The following is a 17890-nucleotide window of genomic DNA, read 5'->3' on the forward strand; positions in this document are numbered from 1 at the left end:
ATGATGTGGTAAAGGTTTCGGTTACAGCAATGAAATTCCATAGTACAATATTTATAGTATCAAGGTTAGTCCAAATCCAATGACTCCCCAAATGGTGGCATACTTTAAACAGCAATGTAGTTATATTTTATTTATTTTTACACAATTTATGTCATCAGGGAGGCAGTAAGCAGAGCACAAGCAAGGCTGGTCCTAGAAAAGATGGCCATTAGACATTTACAAATTATCTGACCGCATCAAAATAAAATAAATAGCGGACTTAACTTTCTTCCAGGTCCGGAGCCACTGGTAAAACGAATATACACACCTGAAACTAAATATCCATTTAAAAAACGACAGCGAACCTGTTATAAAATAACTTATAACTAAACATGTAAATATAGATAAAAAACATTGTTTCCGTTAAGAGTTCCTATATGTACTAAAATGTATAAAACACCCTAGGTAATAAACAAAAATAACAAAAATAAAAAAAAGAAGAATAGACTACCCCTGAAACGCAGTGAATAATGTCTCTTATTTAATTTTAGGTACAAGCAATAATTCCCTGACCCCCCCCCCCTCCACCCCAAGGTAATAAAACAAAATAATAATAATAATAATAATAGACCACTCCTGAAATGCAGTGAATAATGTCCTCTATTTAGTTCTAGGTACAAGCAATAATTCCCTGACACACCCCCCCCCCCAACGTAATAAACAAAAAAAAGAAGAATAGACCACTCCTGAAACGCAGCGAATAAGGTCCCCAATTCAGTTCTAGGTACACGCAATGTAATTCCCTACCCCCCCCCCCCCCCGCCAAGAGCAATAGCTCCAAATGGGTCTGGCCCATAGGGGGAAGAGGAAACATTTTAGTGCAAAAAATAAAGAAGGAAAGCAGTAATGATCTGTAATGCTAGTGGGGAGCATGAACGTTGTATTCCCTTATGAGGGTAAAGAGGCAGGCCCTATTCAAACAAAGTCTTATATGATATATAAACATGAATTCTGAAAAGTGGTAGGTTTCCTGATGTATGTCACCAAGAAAAAAAGGCCTGTTTATATCAGAGACCGAATGTGTAGCTGCAGCCAGCTTCAAATTCAAGAGTAGCTTTTAAAACAGTACAATGAACTTGACGATCTCACATCAGCAGCGAGCATAAGCTGCTGTGCAGGTATGGTGTCACAATGAGGAAGCCGATGCTGAGAATGAGGTGCAGCCAAAAGCTGGGGCAAATGCATATAGACAGAAGTGGCTAAAAAAATACTAGAAATGATCAGTAGCATTGAGATACAAAAATTATGCAAAAAAAGGAAAATTTATTTTAGGATTAAAAATTGGCAACAGTTTATGATATACAGCTCTTTACCAAAAGTAAATGTCATCTACAATTTATAAACTACTTTAAGCTTCATGCTAGTTAAAACATTCCACTGAAATCTAAGGCTCCGTTCACATCTAGGCGTTTTTGGGGAGTTTTTCTGCTCTAGGATCAGCTCTCAAAACGCCCAACAAGACAAATCCTATTCATTTCAATGGCCCCTGTTCACATCTGAGCGTTTTGACGCTGTTTACAAAACGCCCAACGCTCAAAAAAGTACATGAGCTTCTTTTTGGGCAGATTACAGGCGTTTTCCATTGGTATCTATTCAATCAAAAAACGCCTGCACAAAAAACGCCTGTAAATCGCGGTAAAATCGCGGTAAAAAACGCGCGAAAACGCTACGCTCAGGTGTGAATGTAGCCTTATAAGGAAGGTGCCAACCTATGGTAGCTCTGAAGAGAACTGCTGCCCCCTTAAGTGTGAATCACACAAAAAATATTTATGCATGGTAAAGTCAGGCACTGTTATTAGCAAAAACAAATATTTACCTTACTACGTACTCCCAAAAAAATTGGATATTCACTATTACCAAGATTTCAAAAAAATTATTTAAAAAATTAATAGGTAAAACATTCAGTAAATGAAAAATTTTAATCATGTCAAACTCTTACGGAGTTTCCCTCTTTCTCAAGTTCCAAAATTGAGAGTATTTTTTTTAGGTATCTTTAGTTCTCATATAAATTTTATATGTAAATATTACACACAACTTTCTTTTTTAAAGTAAAACCTTTTGAAATTAAAATAAAAAAAAGTTATCCACACGTGCAAAAGAATCTAGGTTATTCTAGTTACCAACTTCTGGACCGGAAGGTTTTACCCCCTTAATGACCTGGCCATTTTTGCGATACTGCACTACGTTAATTTAGCTGACAATTGCGTGGTCGTGCGATGCTGTACCCAAATAAACTTGATGTCCTTTTTTTTCCCACAAATAGAGCTTTCTTTTAGTGGTATTCGATCACCTGTGCAATTTTTATTTTTTGCGCAATAAACAAAAAAAAAATAAAATAGCGAAAATTCTGAAAAAAAATAAACAATATGATTCTGCTATAAAACATTCCCAATAAAAAAAAAATTCAAAATACAAATGTTTTCATCATTTTAAACCAATATGTATTCTGCTACATATATTTGGTAAAAATCCCAATAAGGGGAGCAATCGTGAATGCCCAGCAGACATTGCGGGTGTTCAGCGGACATCGCGACCACCGGACCTGCTGATTGGCTCCCCCTGTAGCCCATTGGCGCGCCCCCCACTACCGGTCCCGCGAAACGACATACAGGTATGGCGGCTGGTCGGCAAGTGGTTATACAGGAAAAATCTTATTTTCTGCGAGTGAAATGCAAGTACTGGCCAAGGATAACCATTTGCCCCATATTTTATTATATTTTGAAACGCAACCTCTGGGCTTAGAAAGAATCGGTCTACATGGAAAGTTAGCATTGATATCACTCTTCCATTGGGGATATAGTAGGTGGTTTAGCTGAACGCTTTCTGCCAGCAAATAATATGGGAACTGTCTAGGTCTGGAGTGTTAAATAAACTTAATAGGCTGGCCTTTGAGTCTAGAGCTATTGGGGATCCCAAGTCTTGAATAAATGATAAATCTCTTCCTGCCAATAGTCCTCAATTTTAGAACATGACCAAATGAAATGGTAAAAGGTACAGCGGGTTTGTGGACACTTGGGACTTAAAAGGTTATAGGATTTTTTTTTTTTTTTGGAAAGACAAAATAGGCATGAAATAAGTTTGTGAGGTGGTCATACATTTTCAGTTAGCTGACTGATTGAAAAAACAAAAAACAAACTGACAGATTCCTTCATCAACCTTGTGTGTTTGAATACCACACCACATACCACTGGATGTCAGAATACACTGATCGAAAATTTTGTTGGAAAATTTCTAACATGTTACTTCAATAGAAGTCAATTAAAACAATCGACTGTCATGTGGGGGAGCCCAGGCAATTATTGAAATTCCATCGATCCCTGCTGGACTGCCCACATTTTGATCAGCTTACAGCCAGCTTTAGAGCTTCACCCCACTCTTCTCCATCTAAGGGTTCTTTATCAGCCCCCCAGAGTGTTTTTTTTTTGTTTACATGCGCAGCTGCAAGGGCTGGGAAATACCCTTAAATTTTATATCTTTATGCAGGGGATTAGCAATTTTATTGCAGAACAAAGATATGAAAGGGAAGATTTAAAAGGGGCATATAATAACATATTCCAGCCAGCGCTGCATTGTAAAATGTCACTATGTAAATTGGCATACCACTCAAAAGAGTACGGATAGCACATTCATAATTATAAACATCTTTTCTGTCCCTTTCTTGGCATCGTATAAAGCAAAATATAAAAAAAAGTCCTCCATAAACTTACCGGCATTCAGGTCTTTAAACTTTTGCTTGAGCTCAGCTGGTGTCAGTCTGTACTGATCTAATCCATCACCCCAATAAATGCGGTCAAGGACCTGAAGGTCTCCCCCCACCAGCCATTCTCCACTCTCCAACACCATCTGCAGCAAAGGCATTAAAAGTAAGCTGACAGGAAAGGGTCTCATAATGGGGAAAAACAAAACACATTTTTTTGAAAGAGATGGAAAACAACCACCATACATCTAGAGATAGCCTCGCTTCCTCACATAATTAACACATACTCAGACTCCACTAGATTAAATATTGATTTAGAAAGCAAACAACTCATTTTATTAGGAATTTCATGGGATTTTGTATTAATTCATTGAGAAATGGTTGTAAAGCAAATAATCAAACAATAGCTGTTCTGTTGAACTAAAGAAACAGGAAATTTTTTATCCAAAGACTAACAGCCCTTTTGTGGAGTCCACAGCTCGTAAAATAAGCACAAATGCCATAAAGTGGCTTATTTTTAAACCGTTCTTGGGTAGACACTAACATTTATAAAATCAAGGCTGAAAATCATCATTATATTTTGCTGACATTCCTCATAAAAACAGTAACATTTCCTCACCTGTAAATGCAATAGGTTCCAATGTGAGGAGTTAAATTAGAACTAAAAAGGCAGAACGTTTTCTTTTTAGTTTTGGATAGAATGGAGACGCATTAGAATGCTTGTTCATTTTTACTGCTGTCTGTGCCCATTAGGCCCCTTTCACACTTGTGCAACTTGCCCTGCGATTTGGGACTGCAAAGTCACATGACAAGTCGTACTCCATGATTTCCAATGAGTACCCTTCATATCTGTGCAACTTCAAGTTGCAACAACTTCAAAGTAGTCCCTACACTACTTTGGTCCAACTTTGATACGTTCTGAGGTCCATAGACATAAATATTGCTTCAAGTCCAGTCAATCGCGGCAAAAAAAATGCAGCAAAATCGCGTGACTTTTAGGTCGCACAAGTGTGAAAGGGGCCTAAGGGAAATTCATCCTCATTTGTCCTGTTTACCATTATCAAAGAAAGTGAAAGAAAATCTCACAGTATACATTCTCACAAGAACAGGCAAAGAGTGCAAATCTTACAATGGGGACACTAGTTCTGGTGACTCGGGTGATTATCCTCCTTTGGAGGGATTTTTCTCTCATGTTTTGGCTATAGGACAGCAAGTGAAAGGAAATCTTCCCAATGGGACACAGAGGGCAGGAAAAAAAAACCTGACCTGGTTTATAATCCTACCCTTATTAAAAAGGACAAAAAATAAATAAATACCCACATGCAGTAAAACCTTGGATTGCCAGTGATTTGGTCTACAAGTGTTTTACAAGATGAGCACATTTTTTTAAATAAAATTTAACTTGATAAACAAGTGAGGGTTTGCAATACGAGTAGTATCACCTCACAACTAAGTATAAAAGAGAAGAGAAATCCCCTTTTAGTCAATGAGAGCTGTCTTAATTAGCACTAATAAAGTCGCGCCGACTTTAGAAAAGTTTCCTGCACTACTTCAAGTCGACTTCTATCCAATTGTGGAAAAAAAAAAAAAAAACACTTATGCTCAAAAAAGCTCAAAGAAGCTTAATAAAAACGCGCACAAGAGCACAAAAAGCACAAGCTTCTTTAAGCTGAAATAAAAGCAGCTTTTTTTTTTTTTTTAACTGCAGTGTGCATGAGTCCTACGTCAGATCCTCATCCTAATTGATGTGATTTAAATCCATCATTACAGAAAGATTACCCAGGCATTCACTAGCGTTGCCTTGAAGTCACATTGCTATAATCTTTTTTATGGACTATAGACTGAAGGATGTGGAAAAAATCTGGAGTTTCCATTATTTCTCTTGGGGAAATCTGCTTTGATACAAGAGTGCTTTGGATTACAAGCACGATTCCGGAACACATTATGCTTGCAATCCAAGGTTTTACTGTACACACAAAATACCTTTATATTACAGTGGAACTCCGATCAAAAAACTAAAGACAACTGAATCGTATAGTGTATACAGAATGTGTACTGTTATCTGCAAATAGATCTGTAATTCTCTTTGGTCGATTGTGTGACTTAAGCTGGTTCAGCAGTGACCAGTCGAATTTCGATTCATGTATGGGCAAGGTAGTTGTACAGAAGTCAATCTACCAACCATTGTCAGAATACAATAGCTCAGTGGGGAGGATTCCCTCATCCACAAATTCAAGGGATTGAATCTTTTTTTTTTTGAGCAACCCACTGGTTGAACGGAACAAACTGACTCGCGTATGGAACGTATTACTCACATTTGCCCTACTGCGCAAGCAGGCGACACGAAAATTACCCATTTTGGCAATTAAGCTTACTAGGTCAGCTTGAGATGAACAATAAATCAACATTTTGATTTATGTCTAGTTACAAGGGGGCAATAAAGCTCCCCCATGTATATTTACCTAGGTGGATGCAGCATTGGTCCGATGCTGCATCGGTCCCCTGGTACCTCTGCACTGAGAACTGAGTGATCGAACGCCACTGATTGCTTGGTTCTGACAGCTCCCGGAGCAGTGAGCTGCTGACTGCTCTGCTCTGCCCTCTCCTCGCTCATTGGAGTGCTGAGCTGTGGAGGGGGTGGAGCAGCCAGCTCAGGCTCTCGGCAGCTCACTGAGAGGCTGAGCCGGGTGTTGGTCCAGGCACCTAGCGGATCCCAACTCCATGGTCGTGATGATGCGGTGCCTGGACCGACATCTGTGAATGAACTGCACTCCTGTGAGCCACAGGAGATGTACAGCCAAACGAGCTTTGGCTGTACATCTCCTTTAACCACTTAAGCCCCGGAGGATTTGGCTGCTAAAAGACCAGGGGGTATTTTGCGATTCGGCACTGCGTGACTTTAACGGACAATTGCGCGGTCGTGCAACGCTGTACCTAAACGAATTTGACGTCCTTTTTTTCCCACAAACAGAGCTTTCTTTTGGTGGTATTTGATCACCTGTGCGATTTATTGATCACGCGCTATAAACAAAAAAAGAGCGTCAATTTTGCAAAAATAACAATATTTTTCACATTTTTTTATATGAAATTCCCCCCCCAAAAAAAGTAAAAATCAAAATATTTTAACATTTTCAGCCAATTTGTTTTATGCTACATATGTTTGGTAAAAAAAAAAAAAAAAAAAAATCGCAAAAAGCGTATTTTGATTGGTTTGCGCAAAAGTTATCGCGTTTACTAACAAAGGAAAAGATTTTTGTCATTTTTGTTGTTTTTTTTTTTAACGCGTAATGGCGGCGATCTGCAATTTTTTTTGCGGTACTGCGACATTGGGGCGGACAGATCGGACCCTTGACTGACATTTTTGGGGTTACCAGTGACATTTCTACAGTAATCAGTGCTATATATATATATATATATGCACTGTTACTGTAAAATTACACTGGCAGTGAAGGGGTTAACTTTATTTGAGAGGGAGGGGCTGTGTGTGTCCCTAGGGGCATGATTCTAACTGTGATTGGCTGTGGCTTGAGCTGTAGGAACACTGATCAACGGTCCTACATAGTAGAACCATATGATCAGTGTTTCTACACAGGGGAGAATGACAGGCAGCTTGTTTACACAAGCTGCCTGCCTTTCTCCCTCTCCCCCGACGATCGCAGAGTGATCGGCGGACATCGGGTCCGCCGGTCACACGCGCGGGGGGTTCGTGACCGTGCGGGAGCGCGCCGGCGGCGGCGCGCGCTCGCTCCCCAGAGCCTCACAGGCTAGTGACGTACCGATACGTCACTCTGCCTGTGAGGGGCTGACCGCCGCAGTATATGTACTTGCGGCGGTCGGCAAGCGGTTAAATTGTATGTTACCCCAACATTCCATATTCCCCATGTGTCTGTTGTACCATGTACTTGTGTTAAAAAGCATCCTGTTCTCTTTGTATTACTTCCTTTGTGTGAAATCTCTGATGGTGGCCTGCATGGTCAGTTTACTGGTTGTGCTGGGAGAACAGCCTGCCTGTCCTCCAATAGTCAGACTTTTGCTGACATGCCCCCCCTGCAGTCATTCACTGGGAAGATCAGTGTACTTCTGTTTCTTCTCCCCCACCTCCACAAACTCCTTGTGCAGCTGAGAACAGAGATTATGTGGTCACAAAAAAGTATGCATAAAAAAAAAAAAAATTATTATTGTATATGAATACACACACTGTACATATACTGTTGTACACACAAACATTTTACCTTTTGCTTCTATTTTTAACACATTTTTTTTTTTTTTTTTTTCACAAGGTAAGGGTTCAAATATACTTTAAAAATGGTTCAGGATTTATTGCGAATGGCCATAGCCTACCAGTTTAGAACATATTTGAAAGGTCTCCTGACATTTTCAATTAACAACAAAAGTAGCTCCATTGTCCATTGTAAGTTGAACAGGAGCACTGAGTTTCTACATCAGAAATTGCCCTTTATTCTAAAAGTGCAGCTTGGAAAACTTAACACTTCCATACATCTGCTGCAATGTTTTGTCCAGCCTCTAGTCAAAAACATGGTCAAGCTTAGAAAATGCATAAACTTACGAGTTTGCTTTGACACTTGTCAACATCCCCAAAATGTTGGATGAGCTGTCAGTGCTAGTTATGCAAACTTCTGGAACTTTGAGGTTCAAATTGTAGTGGCTATTAACTTTTTGATACATCCAGGGTTAACCATAGTTTTGGCATTTTTTTCTTATTGTCCATGCATAGGTGGACCAATGCCCAGTGGTCCACATCATAGACTTGGCCCCATATTGACTGTAGCTAAGTAAATAGTGGCAATCATACAATGCTTTTAATGAGAGGGCTTTAATTTTCTTTTTTGTTTTTTTCTTTTACATTGATCGCAATGTGAGTAAGAACAAGTATCATGGGTATATACTGTATGTTCCATATTCTAAACAAATTTAATTATGTTGTAAATATGCTGTACCCTTCATTTATATACCCCTAAAGGAGCTATTTGTCTCTGAAACACATTGGATGTTCCCTGTGCACAAGTCTTCATGTCAGAAGATAGTGTTAACCATGGATGGGTATTCATACGATTGCAATGTATTGAAATAATTAGGTTTAAAAGTCAGCCAGGTTAATGTTTTTATAAGGACTTTATTGGTTTTGTTACTCAATAAAGACTGAAATGTATGTCTTCTAATACAATGTGTTAATCTTGCCTATTAAATCCCGAATAGGGAAATATATGGTTCTTAGCTTGAGAGAATGTAGTCCTTCCCAGAATGGTATATATAGTACAAGGACTTGGTGTTCTTAGATATTTTCTATAATGTTATTTTCACATTTCTAAAAAGTAAAGGCTTAAAAACTGCACAGAAAAAGACTGGAACCATCACTGAAAGCTACCACAGTTTGGGAGTATCTAGTTAAATAAAAACAAACATACAAACCCTTGGGGAACAAGCACATGTTTTCTTTTATGCGACTGTTTTCAAGCCAAAGAACAGAGGACGAGAGACCGTTTGTAGAGAAACCATGGCTTTCTGTAAGAGTACACGACCCAGATACACAGCAAACAATGGTTAAAATGTATTGAGGAGTGAGCATACAATGTCATATCAGGCCCCATTGTATTATATGCAGACATTCCTTTATTGAGTCTACAAAAACTTTGACCTGAAAATGAAAGGAAGATGCAGAAGACAAGCATCCCACAAGAGGAAGTCTTGTGTGCAATGCAGGAACCTTACAAAAACTTAAAGTTAAAGAGGTAAAAAAAAAAAAAAAAGTTAAGACAGGCCAGAAAACTGGATTTTTGACTTGCCTTAAAATCCTTTTCTCTTAAGTTAACTGATGGATGCAGTCTCTGATCAATATCAGTAGGGGTATGCTGCCCCCTACAGGAGTAGAACACTAGGCAGAAAACAAATTTCTGGCTACACCTATGGGCAGTCCCAGGGGGTATACCCTCTCTCTTCCTGCATAGGATGTCAGTTTTGTATCAAAGCAGTGTCAGAGAAATAATACCAACCCAACTCAAAATAGAGGGGTGGGTACTGCGTCCGTCAATGAACTTGGGAGGAAAGGATTTTACGGTAAGTCAAAAATCCAGTTCTCTCTATCATTCATTGACGGACGCAGTCTCTGATCCAAATCAGTAGGGACGTCCCAAAGCAGTGCCATAAAATGAAGGGTGGGAACAGCAGAAGAATAAGTCCCCAAGGCTAAACAGCCACCCATGCAACATAGGACTCATCAGAACAGATAAAACCCACCCGAAGAAAAAATTAAACACCCTCAAGGGAAACTAAGAGCCACCTTAAACAGCAGAATGCAAAACTTGCGGCCAAAAGAGGAATCAGCAGATGCCAGCACATCCACCTTATAAAATTTTGTGAAGGTGTGAACAGACGATCAGGTAGCTGCCTTGCAAACCTGAAGCATCGATGCCTGATGGTGAAAAGCCCAGGAAGCACTAAGCGTCGAGTAGAATGCGCCTTAACAGGGACAGGTGGAACCTGACCCTTAAACTAATAAGCCTGCACCACCATCTGTCTGATCCATATGGAAATAGTCGCAGCAGACACAGGCGGCCATCCGTGAGTACAAAGAGCGAATCTGACTTCCAAAAAGACTCAGTAGTCGCTAGGTATACCCTGATTACCCGAACCACATCCAGAGTATGCAGTGCAAATTCCTTAGAATGTTTCGGCGTAGGACACAAAGAGGGTAACACGATGTCCTATTTCAAGTGAAAACTGGAAACCACCTTCGGAAAGAAGGACGGATCCGGACGAAGTACCATTTTATCCCTGTGAACCACTAGATAGGTAGGACAACAGGACAACGTTGCCAGTTCCGACACCCTGCACGCAGAAGTAATAGCCACCAAGGCGGCCACCTTCTGGGATCAGGTAAGCAGAGGAATCTCCCGAATACTTTCAAAAGGAGTTTCCTGAAGAATCGACCGCACTAAATTAAGGTCCCAAGGTGGCAATGAAGGATGCACCGGAGGTACCAAGTGTCGCATCCCCTGGAAGAAGTTACGCATCAGGGAATGGTCGGCTAATGGCCTTTGAAACAAAAAATTGCCAAGGCCGAGACCTGACCCTTGATAGTGTTCAAGCTCAAATTTCGATCAACACCTCGTTGGAGAGCCACGATCCGAGCCACCGAGTAAGAGTGAGGAGGAGCCCAAAGAGACTCACACCATGCAATGTATGACATCCATGTACGATCATAGACCTTCCTAGAATTCGCTTTCCTCGCTCTAAGCAGAGTGGGAATTACTGAAGCAGACAATCCCCTGTCCTACAGCACCTGGCTTTCAACAGTCAAGCCATGAAAGCCAGCAACCGTAAAGCAGGATGGAAGATTGGCCCCTGAGACAGTAAGTCCTCCCTGAGAGGAAGTCCCCAAGGAGCGTCTGACTACCCTGACCAGGTCGGCGTACCAAGCTCGGCGAGGCCAGTCCGATGTCTGAATGACCTGAATTCCTCCCGCCTTGATGCTGCAAAGAAGCCCCGACAGTGCCTTGAGAGGAGGAAAGACATACATCCACTAATACTGACCCTACCGGGCCACCAGCGCGTCTGCGGCGTCTGTCAGAGGGTCTCCAGAGCGGACCACAAACCTCTGCACTTTTCTGTTGATTCAAGATGCCCACAGATCTACATCTCGAGTGACCCAACGAAGGCACAACTACTGGAACACCTCCAGATGGAGGGACCATTCCCCTGCATCCAAGGCCTGTCGACTGAGTAATCCACCTGCCAATTTTCCACTCCTGGAATGTGAACAGCAGAGAGAGCAGGAACAAAGCATTCCGCCCACCGAAGAATGTCTGCCACTTCCAGGGCCGCAAGGTGCCCTCTTATTGATTGACATAAGCCACAGCTGTGGCATTGTCTGATTGAATGCGCACTGGACAACCCTGCAGGTGCTCGGTCCAGTGGACTAGGCAAAGCCGGATAGCTCTCAGCTCCAGAACATTGATCGGTAACCTGAAATCCTCTAGGGACCAGACTCCTCTAGCAATCAACCTGCCGAGAACCCCTCCCCACCTGGACAGACTTGCATCCGTGCTGACATTGTCCAATATATAGGGAGGAATTTCCCTTGCCAGAGCATTGGGGACCAAACCCACCAGATCAGGGACTCCCTGGTCACCTGGCACAGCTGGATCTGAATATCCAGGGAATGTGGATTCTTGTTCCATTTGAGAAGGATTTCCTTCTGGAGGATCCTCGCGTGAATGGACAGCAACAGCTGAATTGCAGTCTGGAGTCTTTGCATTTTTTCTGGAGGAAGACAAAGCCAGGCCCAGATAGTCCAGTCTCATGGAAGGGACCAGGGATGACCTCTGAAGGTTCAGAATCCAGAGTTCTCATGGTGATCTCCAAATTTGTCACCAGCACCGTGGGAGACACCTGCACGGAGAAGTAGATCGTCCAGGTAACCCAGGACCGATATCCCTCACTGACGTAACACGCCAGGACCGGAGCCTACACCTTTGTGATGACCCAAACAGCAGAGGTGAGACCAAAGGATAACGCCACGAATTGATATTGATCCTCTCCCACGGCAAAGCGCAGAAACCGTTGGTGTCCTGCACATATTGTGATGTGAAGGCAGGCATTTTCGATATCTATGGAGGCCAGAAAATCTCCCTGATGTAGGGAAGCCACCACCGTGTGACCAGATTCCATCTTGAATTATTGAACTTCCACGAAGCAATTCAGTGCCTTCAGGTCCAGGATTGGACACACCTTGCCTTCTTACCTGGAGAACACAAACAGGTTTGAATACTAGCCCTGCAAACGATCCGCACACAGAACTGGAACAATTACTCCCTGTTGTACTATCCAGGATAGCCACAGGTCCGGGAACCGGCAAGACGTCCCCCCTTCCAGATACGGGTGAGGGCGCACCTTCAGGCCGAAGGGGCCTTGTCCTCAGGTCTGGAGAAACTCGAATTGTGTTTTCCAGACGAGGGTCTCTTGGGACCAAACCGAGGGAGTCTTGAAGGACTTTGCCCTATCGACTGACCATGAGGGACAAAAAACTTCTTGTGTGCTGAAAGGGAGGGTACTTACCCTTGTTAGCCTGTGGGAGAATGGTACGCTTACCCCCTGTGAGACCTTTGATAATGTCATCCAGGGTAGCCCCAAACAGGCGATCTCCTTAAAAAGGTAGATCAGTCACGGCCTTCTTTGAGGTCTGATCCTGCAGACCAGCACTTTAGCCAAAGTAAACGCCAGAAGACCACTGCCGAAACCGACAGTCCACCCAACATGGGAGCAGTATCCAGCGAGGCATCGCAAAAAAATTGCAGCCCCTGCACCAGCTGGTCCAACAGCTCAGCAAAGGCAGGGGGGACCTGTTTACCCTCCAGGTCACGGCGTAGCAACTTTGCCCATTCAGTCAAAGTTTGCGAGACAAGGGCAATAGTAAACCCCGGTCTCAGTGCAGACCTCGCCAGGGAGTACATATTGCAGGCCACAGACTCTGCCTTTCTATCCACTGGATCCTAAAAGGGCGGGGAATCCTCCACTGGGATCATGGTAGATTTATTCAGTCTCGAGACCAGAGGATCCACCGTAGGTGGCACAGTCCACTTTTTGATAAGGGACTCCTCAAAGGGGTAGAGTCTAGCAATCCGCTTAGGCACCCTAGGGGAATGCTGTGGGCAGTCCCATTCTTTTTTGACCATGTTGTCAAAGTACGCCGGAAAGGGAAAAACCTTTGCCGCTCTGGATGGCTAGTGCCAAACCTAACCTGCGCCACAGTCGCAGCTGCGTCCTCCATTTTAAGGGTCTCATGCACAGATACAACCAGTGTGCCCACCAGCGCCTTTTCTTGCGTGATGACAAAGGTAGAGATGTCATCCTCACTGTCAGAGGAGACAGGGCGCGAGGTAGCAGACCCATAAGGGAGACCCGCGTCTGCGGTGGCTGATTCAGACTCAGAATCTGAGACATCAGATGAGGCAGGGGTAGGCGGAGGGTGTTTCTTAGCACCTCGCCTTTTAAAGGCCACCTCCACCCAGGACACAAACGATTACAGGACCACCGGAATTGCATACATGGACAGGCGGGGTCCGAAAGGCCCTGCGGCCTCCCTGAGGGGGTCAGATCGGGATACATGATCTGTAGGGTCCATGTTGCACCAGGGGAACCCGTCAGTAAAAGTTGAAAAAAAAATGACACAAAAAAGTTTTTTTTTTTTTAAACATCCCACCGCGCTACAGCGCCCCCAGAGGTCAGGCAAAAGCACACTGGAAACTCCCAGCAGACAGAGAGAGACCCCCAGACTCACCACCCTGTATCAAAGATACACCAGGAGGCCCAGAACGTCTGCACAGCACGTGTCAGCAGCAATCTCAATCCAAAAGGGGAGGATCTGAACAACAGCCCAGGGTATAGGGAGGGGCGCCACACACAAAAAAATGCCTCCAGGAACTCCCATTCTGATTCCTATTAGAGAAAGTCACTGCAAAATGGCAGTGCCGGGTGTACCAATCTCCTCAGCACATGAGGCTACAAGAGAATGGTGGCCCCGCGCGGACGGCAGAGCAATTGAGGACCCCCCAGACTCCAGAACGGGATCGATTGGAAGGTGGGCCCTGGAGTAACAGGTAGAGACCCCTCCCCTGCATGATCGTTCGTCCGGGACCGAACCCCCTGCCCCCACATCCAGCCTGAAGCATGGTCCCAGCCCTCAGGGGTAGGCCCAATAGCCCCCAGCAGTGGGGGGGGGGAGGGGCAGGTAGAAGGGGGGTGTGTGACAGGACAGAGGGGAACCCGGGAATTTGAGGGTCCGACTGTCCCAGGGAGGGGCCCGCGTCCACCCCAAAATCCGCCAGGGGAAGAGGGGGGAACATTTACACATTTACTCACCATACTGGAACAGGCGGACGCAATCTCCTGACAGAACCCCTCTCCCCTGAAGTGGGGGGCTGTCGGCCACAGAGGAACGCTGCGACTCGGGCCTAAACCCGGTCGTGTGCGACCTGGTGTGACGTTTTACTTGCGGGCCAGTCCCCATCCAGTGGGACTATACGGCGGCCAACCCAGTGCGGAGCCAAGGCCTGCGCGTGCTAGTTGGCCGGCTGGGGTGACCACTGGATCTATACAGCCCATCGCCCATATCCGGCATAGTTGCTTGTAGATTTCACAGGAAAAAATCCAGAGAAAAGCTAATTAAAAAAAAAAAAAAAAAACTATCTAGAAAAAAAACTTTGCCAGGACCAGAGATCCCAGCAAGGAACTATGTCCTTACTCCTGACTAGGCAGATTAAAACTGACATTCTATGCAGGAAGAGAGAGGGTATACCCCCTGGGACTGCCCATTGGCGTAGCCAGAACTTTTTTCTGCTCAGTGTCCTACTCCTGTAGGGGGCAGCATAACCCTACTGATATGGATCAGAGACTGCATCCATCAATGAACGATAGAGAAAGTGGATTTTTTAACATGTATCCCAGATTCTATACAGTCTGTGATCTCTAACCTCAAACATCATCTCTTCAAAATGCATACCGTACGCCATACTACAAAAATGTTACCCTTGGCCCAACTGTACATTGATGTTCATTTCTATTATGGATTTCAAAAAGCATTGAAGCATTTTTTCTAAAAAATAAAGTTTAAAAAAACTATAACTTTAGCTGGCCTCACCTTAATGTATGGGTGCTCCTTACAGGTTGTCCCCCACTGTCTAGCACAACGTTCCTCTTTTCTGTGCTCATAGAACTCAGGATGACGTAGTATAGCCACTCTTCTGCCTTCATATATCAAGGCAAATGCTGTGCAGCCATCAAGCCTTTGCTTATCCTCATTGGTAGCCGTAAGCACAATCGGTACAGACAAATTAATAACACCCCCTGTGAAAATTGTATATATTATGGATTAGATTTAAGGATGACAAACTCCAGAAAAAATATCTTTCAGGAGCAACTGAAGTAAAACAATTTTATATTTTGCACAGACCATATAAAGAAAGAAATGTGCCCCTGTACAATAGAAATGCAATAAACAAATGCAACTCAAATATTCAATAAAAAAAAAAAATACTAATTTATAACACACTCTGTGCGCTCTAGGGCGATGAGCATTATGATTACCCTTTAACATGGCCCTGTGTTTTTTTACTTGCAGACCAAAATAAAACTGACTTAAATGTGGCCTCCAGCAGCAGCACATACTTGCCTTTTCTTTGCTCCCTCTTTATTGCTGTGTGGGAAGAAAAACACTAAGTACACTACCCTTCTTCCTGACCGCAGTAAAGCTTAGCCATTGGTCAATCAGACACCCAGTAATGTCACACGGGGGTAGGTAGGGAGTCCTCAGCCCTGTGTAAGATTGCCATCCCAACCTGAAGTTTACCCTAGGCTTCCACCAGGAGAAACAAAGATAGAAAAGTTTGAACTTTCCTCCTGCCTGACCTCAAACTAGCAGGATGAAAGCTCAAAACTAATCTTAGAAAGTATTATTTTCCCAAAAGAGTAGTTGATGCTTGGAACAGACTTTCAGGAGACGTAGTGAGCCAGTCAACAGTAAGTAGATTTGGACATGCCTGGGACAAATGTTAATCTATACTCAGACAATAAAATTAAAGTAACATTAAAGGACCATTTTTTTTTCCTTTAAAAAAAAAAAAAAAAAAAAAAAAATGGTATGCCTACCTGCTCTGTGCAATGGTATTGCACAAAGCAGCCCCACTCCTCCTCTTCTGGGGTCCCCCGTCGGAGCTCTGGGCTCCTCCTCTTCGGTGAGTGCCTCACTGAAAGCTGATTCCCAAGGGGGCACTGTGGGGCCTCGTTCCTGAGCTGCCTTGTCTGTGCTCATTAACACAGACAGGGCAGCTCCGCCCCATCCCTCTTGTCACAGAATTTGATTGAGAGCAGCGTAAGAAAATGGCTCCCGCTTTTATCAATCTGTGCAGCAAGGAGGGACAGAACCAGGAGAGCCGCTGCTCTCATACACAGCGCTGGATCGGAATTGGGCTTAAGTATAAGGGGGGTGAGGACACATGCAGCATAGTCGGTTTATACCTAAATGCATAGAATGCAATAAAGTACAAAAAAAAAAAACGAAGGTTTTACAACCATTAAGAAAAAAAAATATTTTAATTTACCTAATATTAATAATAAAAAGGGGCAGACTTTGTGGATGACTTGGTTGTTTTTCTGCTTGAACAAAATATTTTGTATTAGGCCTCGTGCACACTGGACATTTTTACAGCTGCTGTTTTTGGCCTCAGACATTTTTTTTCTACAGTCAGTAAACTCCCCAGCATGTTATCCTATGTGTCCATGCACAGATAGGCTGTTATCAGCAGTTTTTGGCAGGGACGTTTTCTGGCTGGAAAAAAATCCAGAACTAGTGGGTTTTAAGAGGCCTTTTTCAACTGTAAAAACACTCTAAGGGTCCTTTCACACGGCCGCTCCGTGTGTCCGCAAATCATCCTATTTTTTTGCGGATGATTTGCGGACATAATGTAAGTGAATGGCACTGCAGATGTCAGCGGAATACCATCGGCTGACATCCGATTTTCCTCCTTTCAGTTCTGTTCCGTTTTTTCGAATGGAACAGAACCCTATTTTTTCATCCGTGTAAAAAACGGAAAGGAAGGAAAATCGGATGTCAGCGGTGTCATCCGCTGACATCCGCAGTGCCATATCCTTACATTATGTCCGCATATCATCCGCAAACGGATGGGATGATATGCGGGCACATGGAGCGGATGACAGAAATGTCATCCGCTCCATGGAAAAAAAAAAAAAAAGTCCCGCAGCGGAGCTTTCACACGGAGCGGCCGTGTGAAAGAAGCCTAACTCTGATAAAAGCTTAAAAAACACTGAAAAACACAGCTATTCAACGTTTTTGAGCCATAACATTTTTTGGGTATAGTTTTGATAAAAAAAAGCTAAAAAACACTATAGATGAAAAAGCTAAAAAAAAGCCTTCTACAGACGTTTTGATAACGTCCAGTGTGCATGAGGCCTTAAAATTAGGAAAGCAAAAATAATGAAAAAAACTGCTGACAAGTGAATAAGTCTTCTAATATAATACTAACCATACAAACAAGGGAGATTGATGGACAGAAGTTATAAGAACATACCCTATAGCCAAAGTAACAAAAAAAAAAAAAAAAAGCATACTGTATTTGAATT

At 43.1% G+C, this 17890-nt stretch overlaps 1 protein-coding gene across 1 annotated transcript in view; it reads right to left on the reverse strand.

Annotated features, from left to right (window-relative positions):
* PAPSS1 (3'-phosphoadenosine 5'-phosphosulfate synthase 1) overlaps positions 1 to 17890 on the reverse strand; it is a 287717-nt gene that overhangs the window by 63736 nt on the left and 206091 nt on the right. Inside the window, exons 8-9 of the mRNA XM_082242974.1 lie at positions 15393 to 15598; positions 3747 to 3882 (exon numbers count right to left, since the gene is read on the reverse strand). Of these exons, the coding sequence (XP_082099100.1) occupies positions 3747 to 3882; positions 15393 to 15598 (342 nt within the window). The remainder of the gene's footprint in view (positions 1 to 3746; positions 3883 to 15392; positions 15599 to 17890) is intronic.

Source organism: Pelophylax lessonae, assembly GCF_965119305.1.
Source record: "Pelophylax lessonae genome assembly, chromosome: 1".
Classification (NCBI taxonomy): Eukaryota; Metazoa; Chordata; class Amphibia; order Anura; family Ranidae; genus Pelophylax; species Pelophylax lessonae.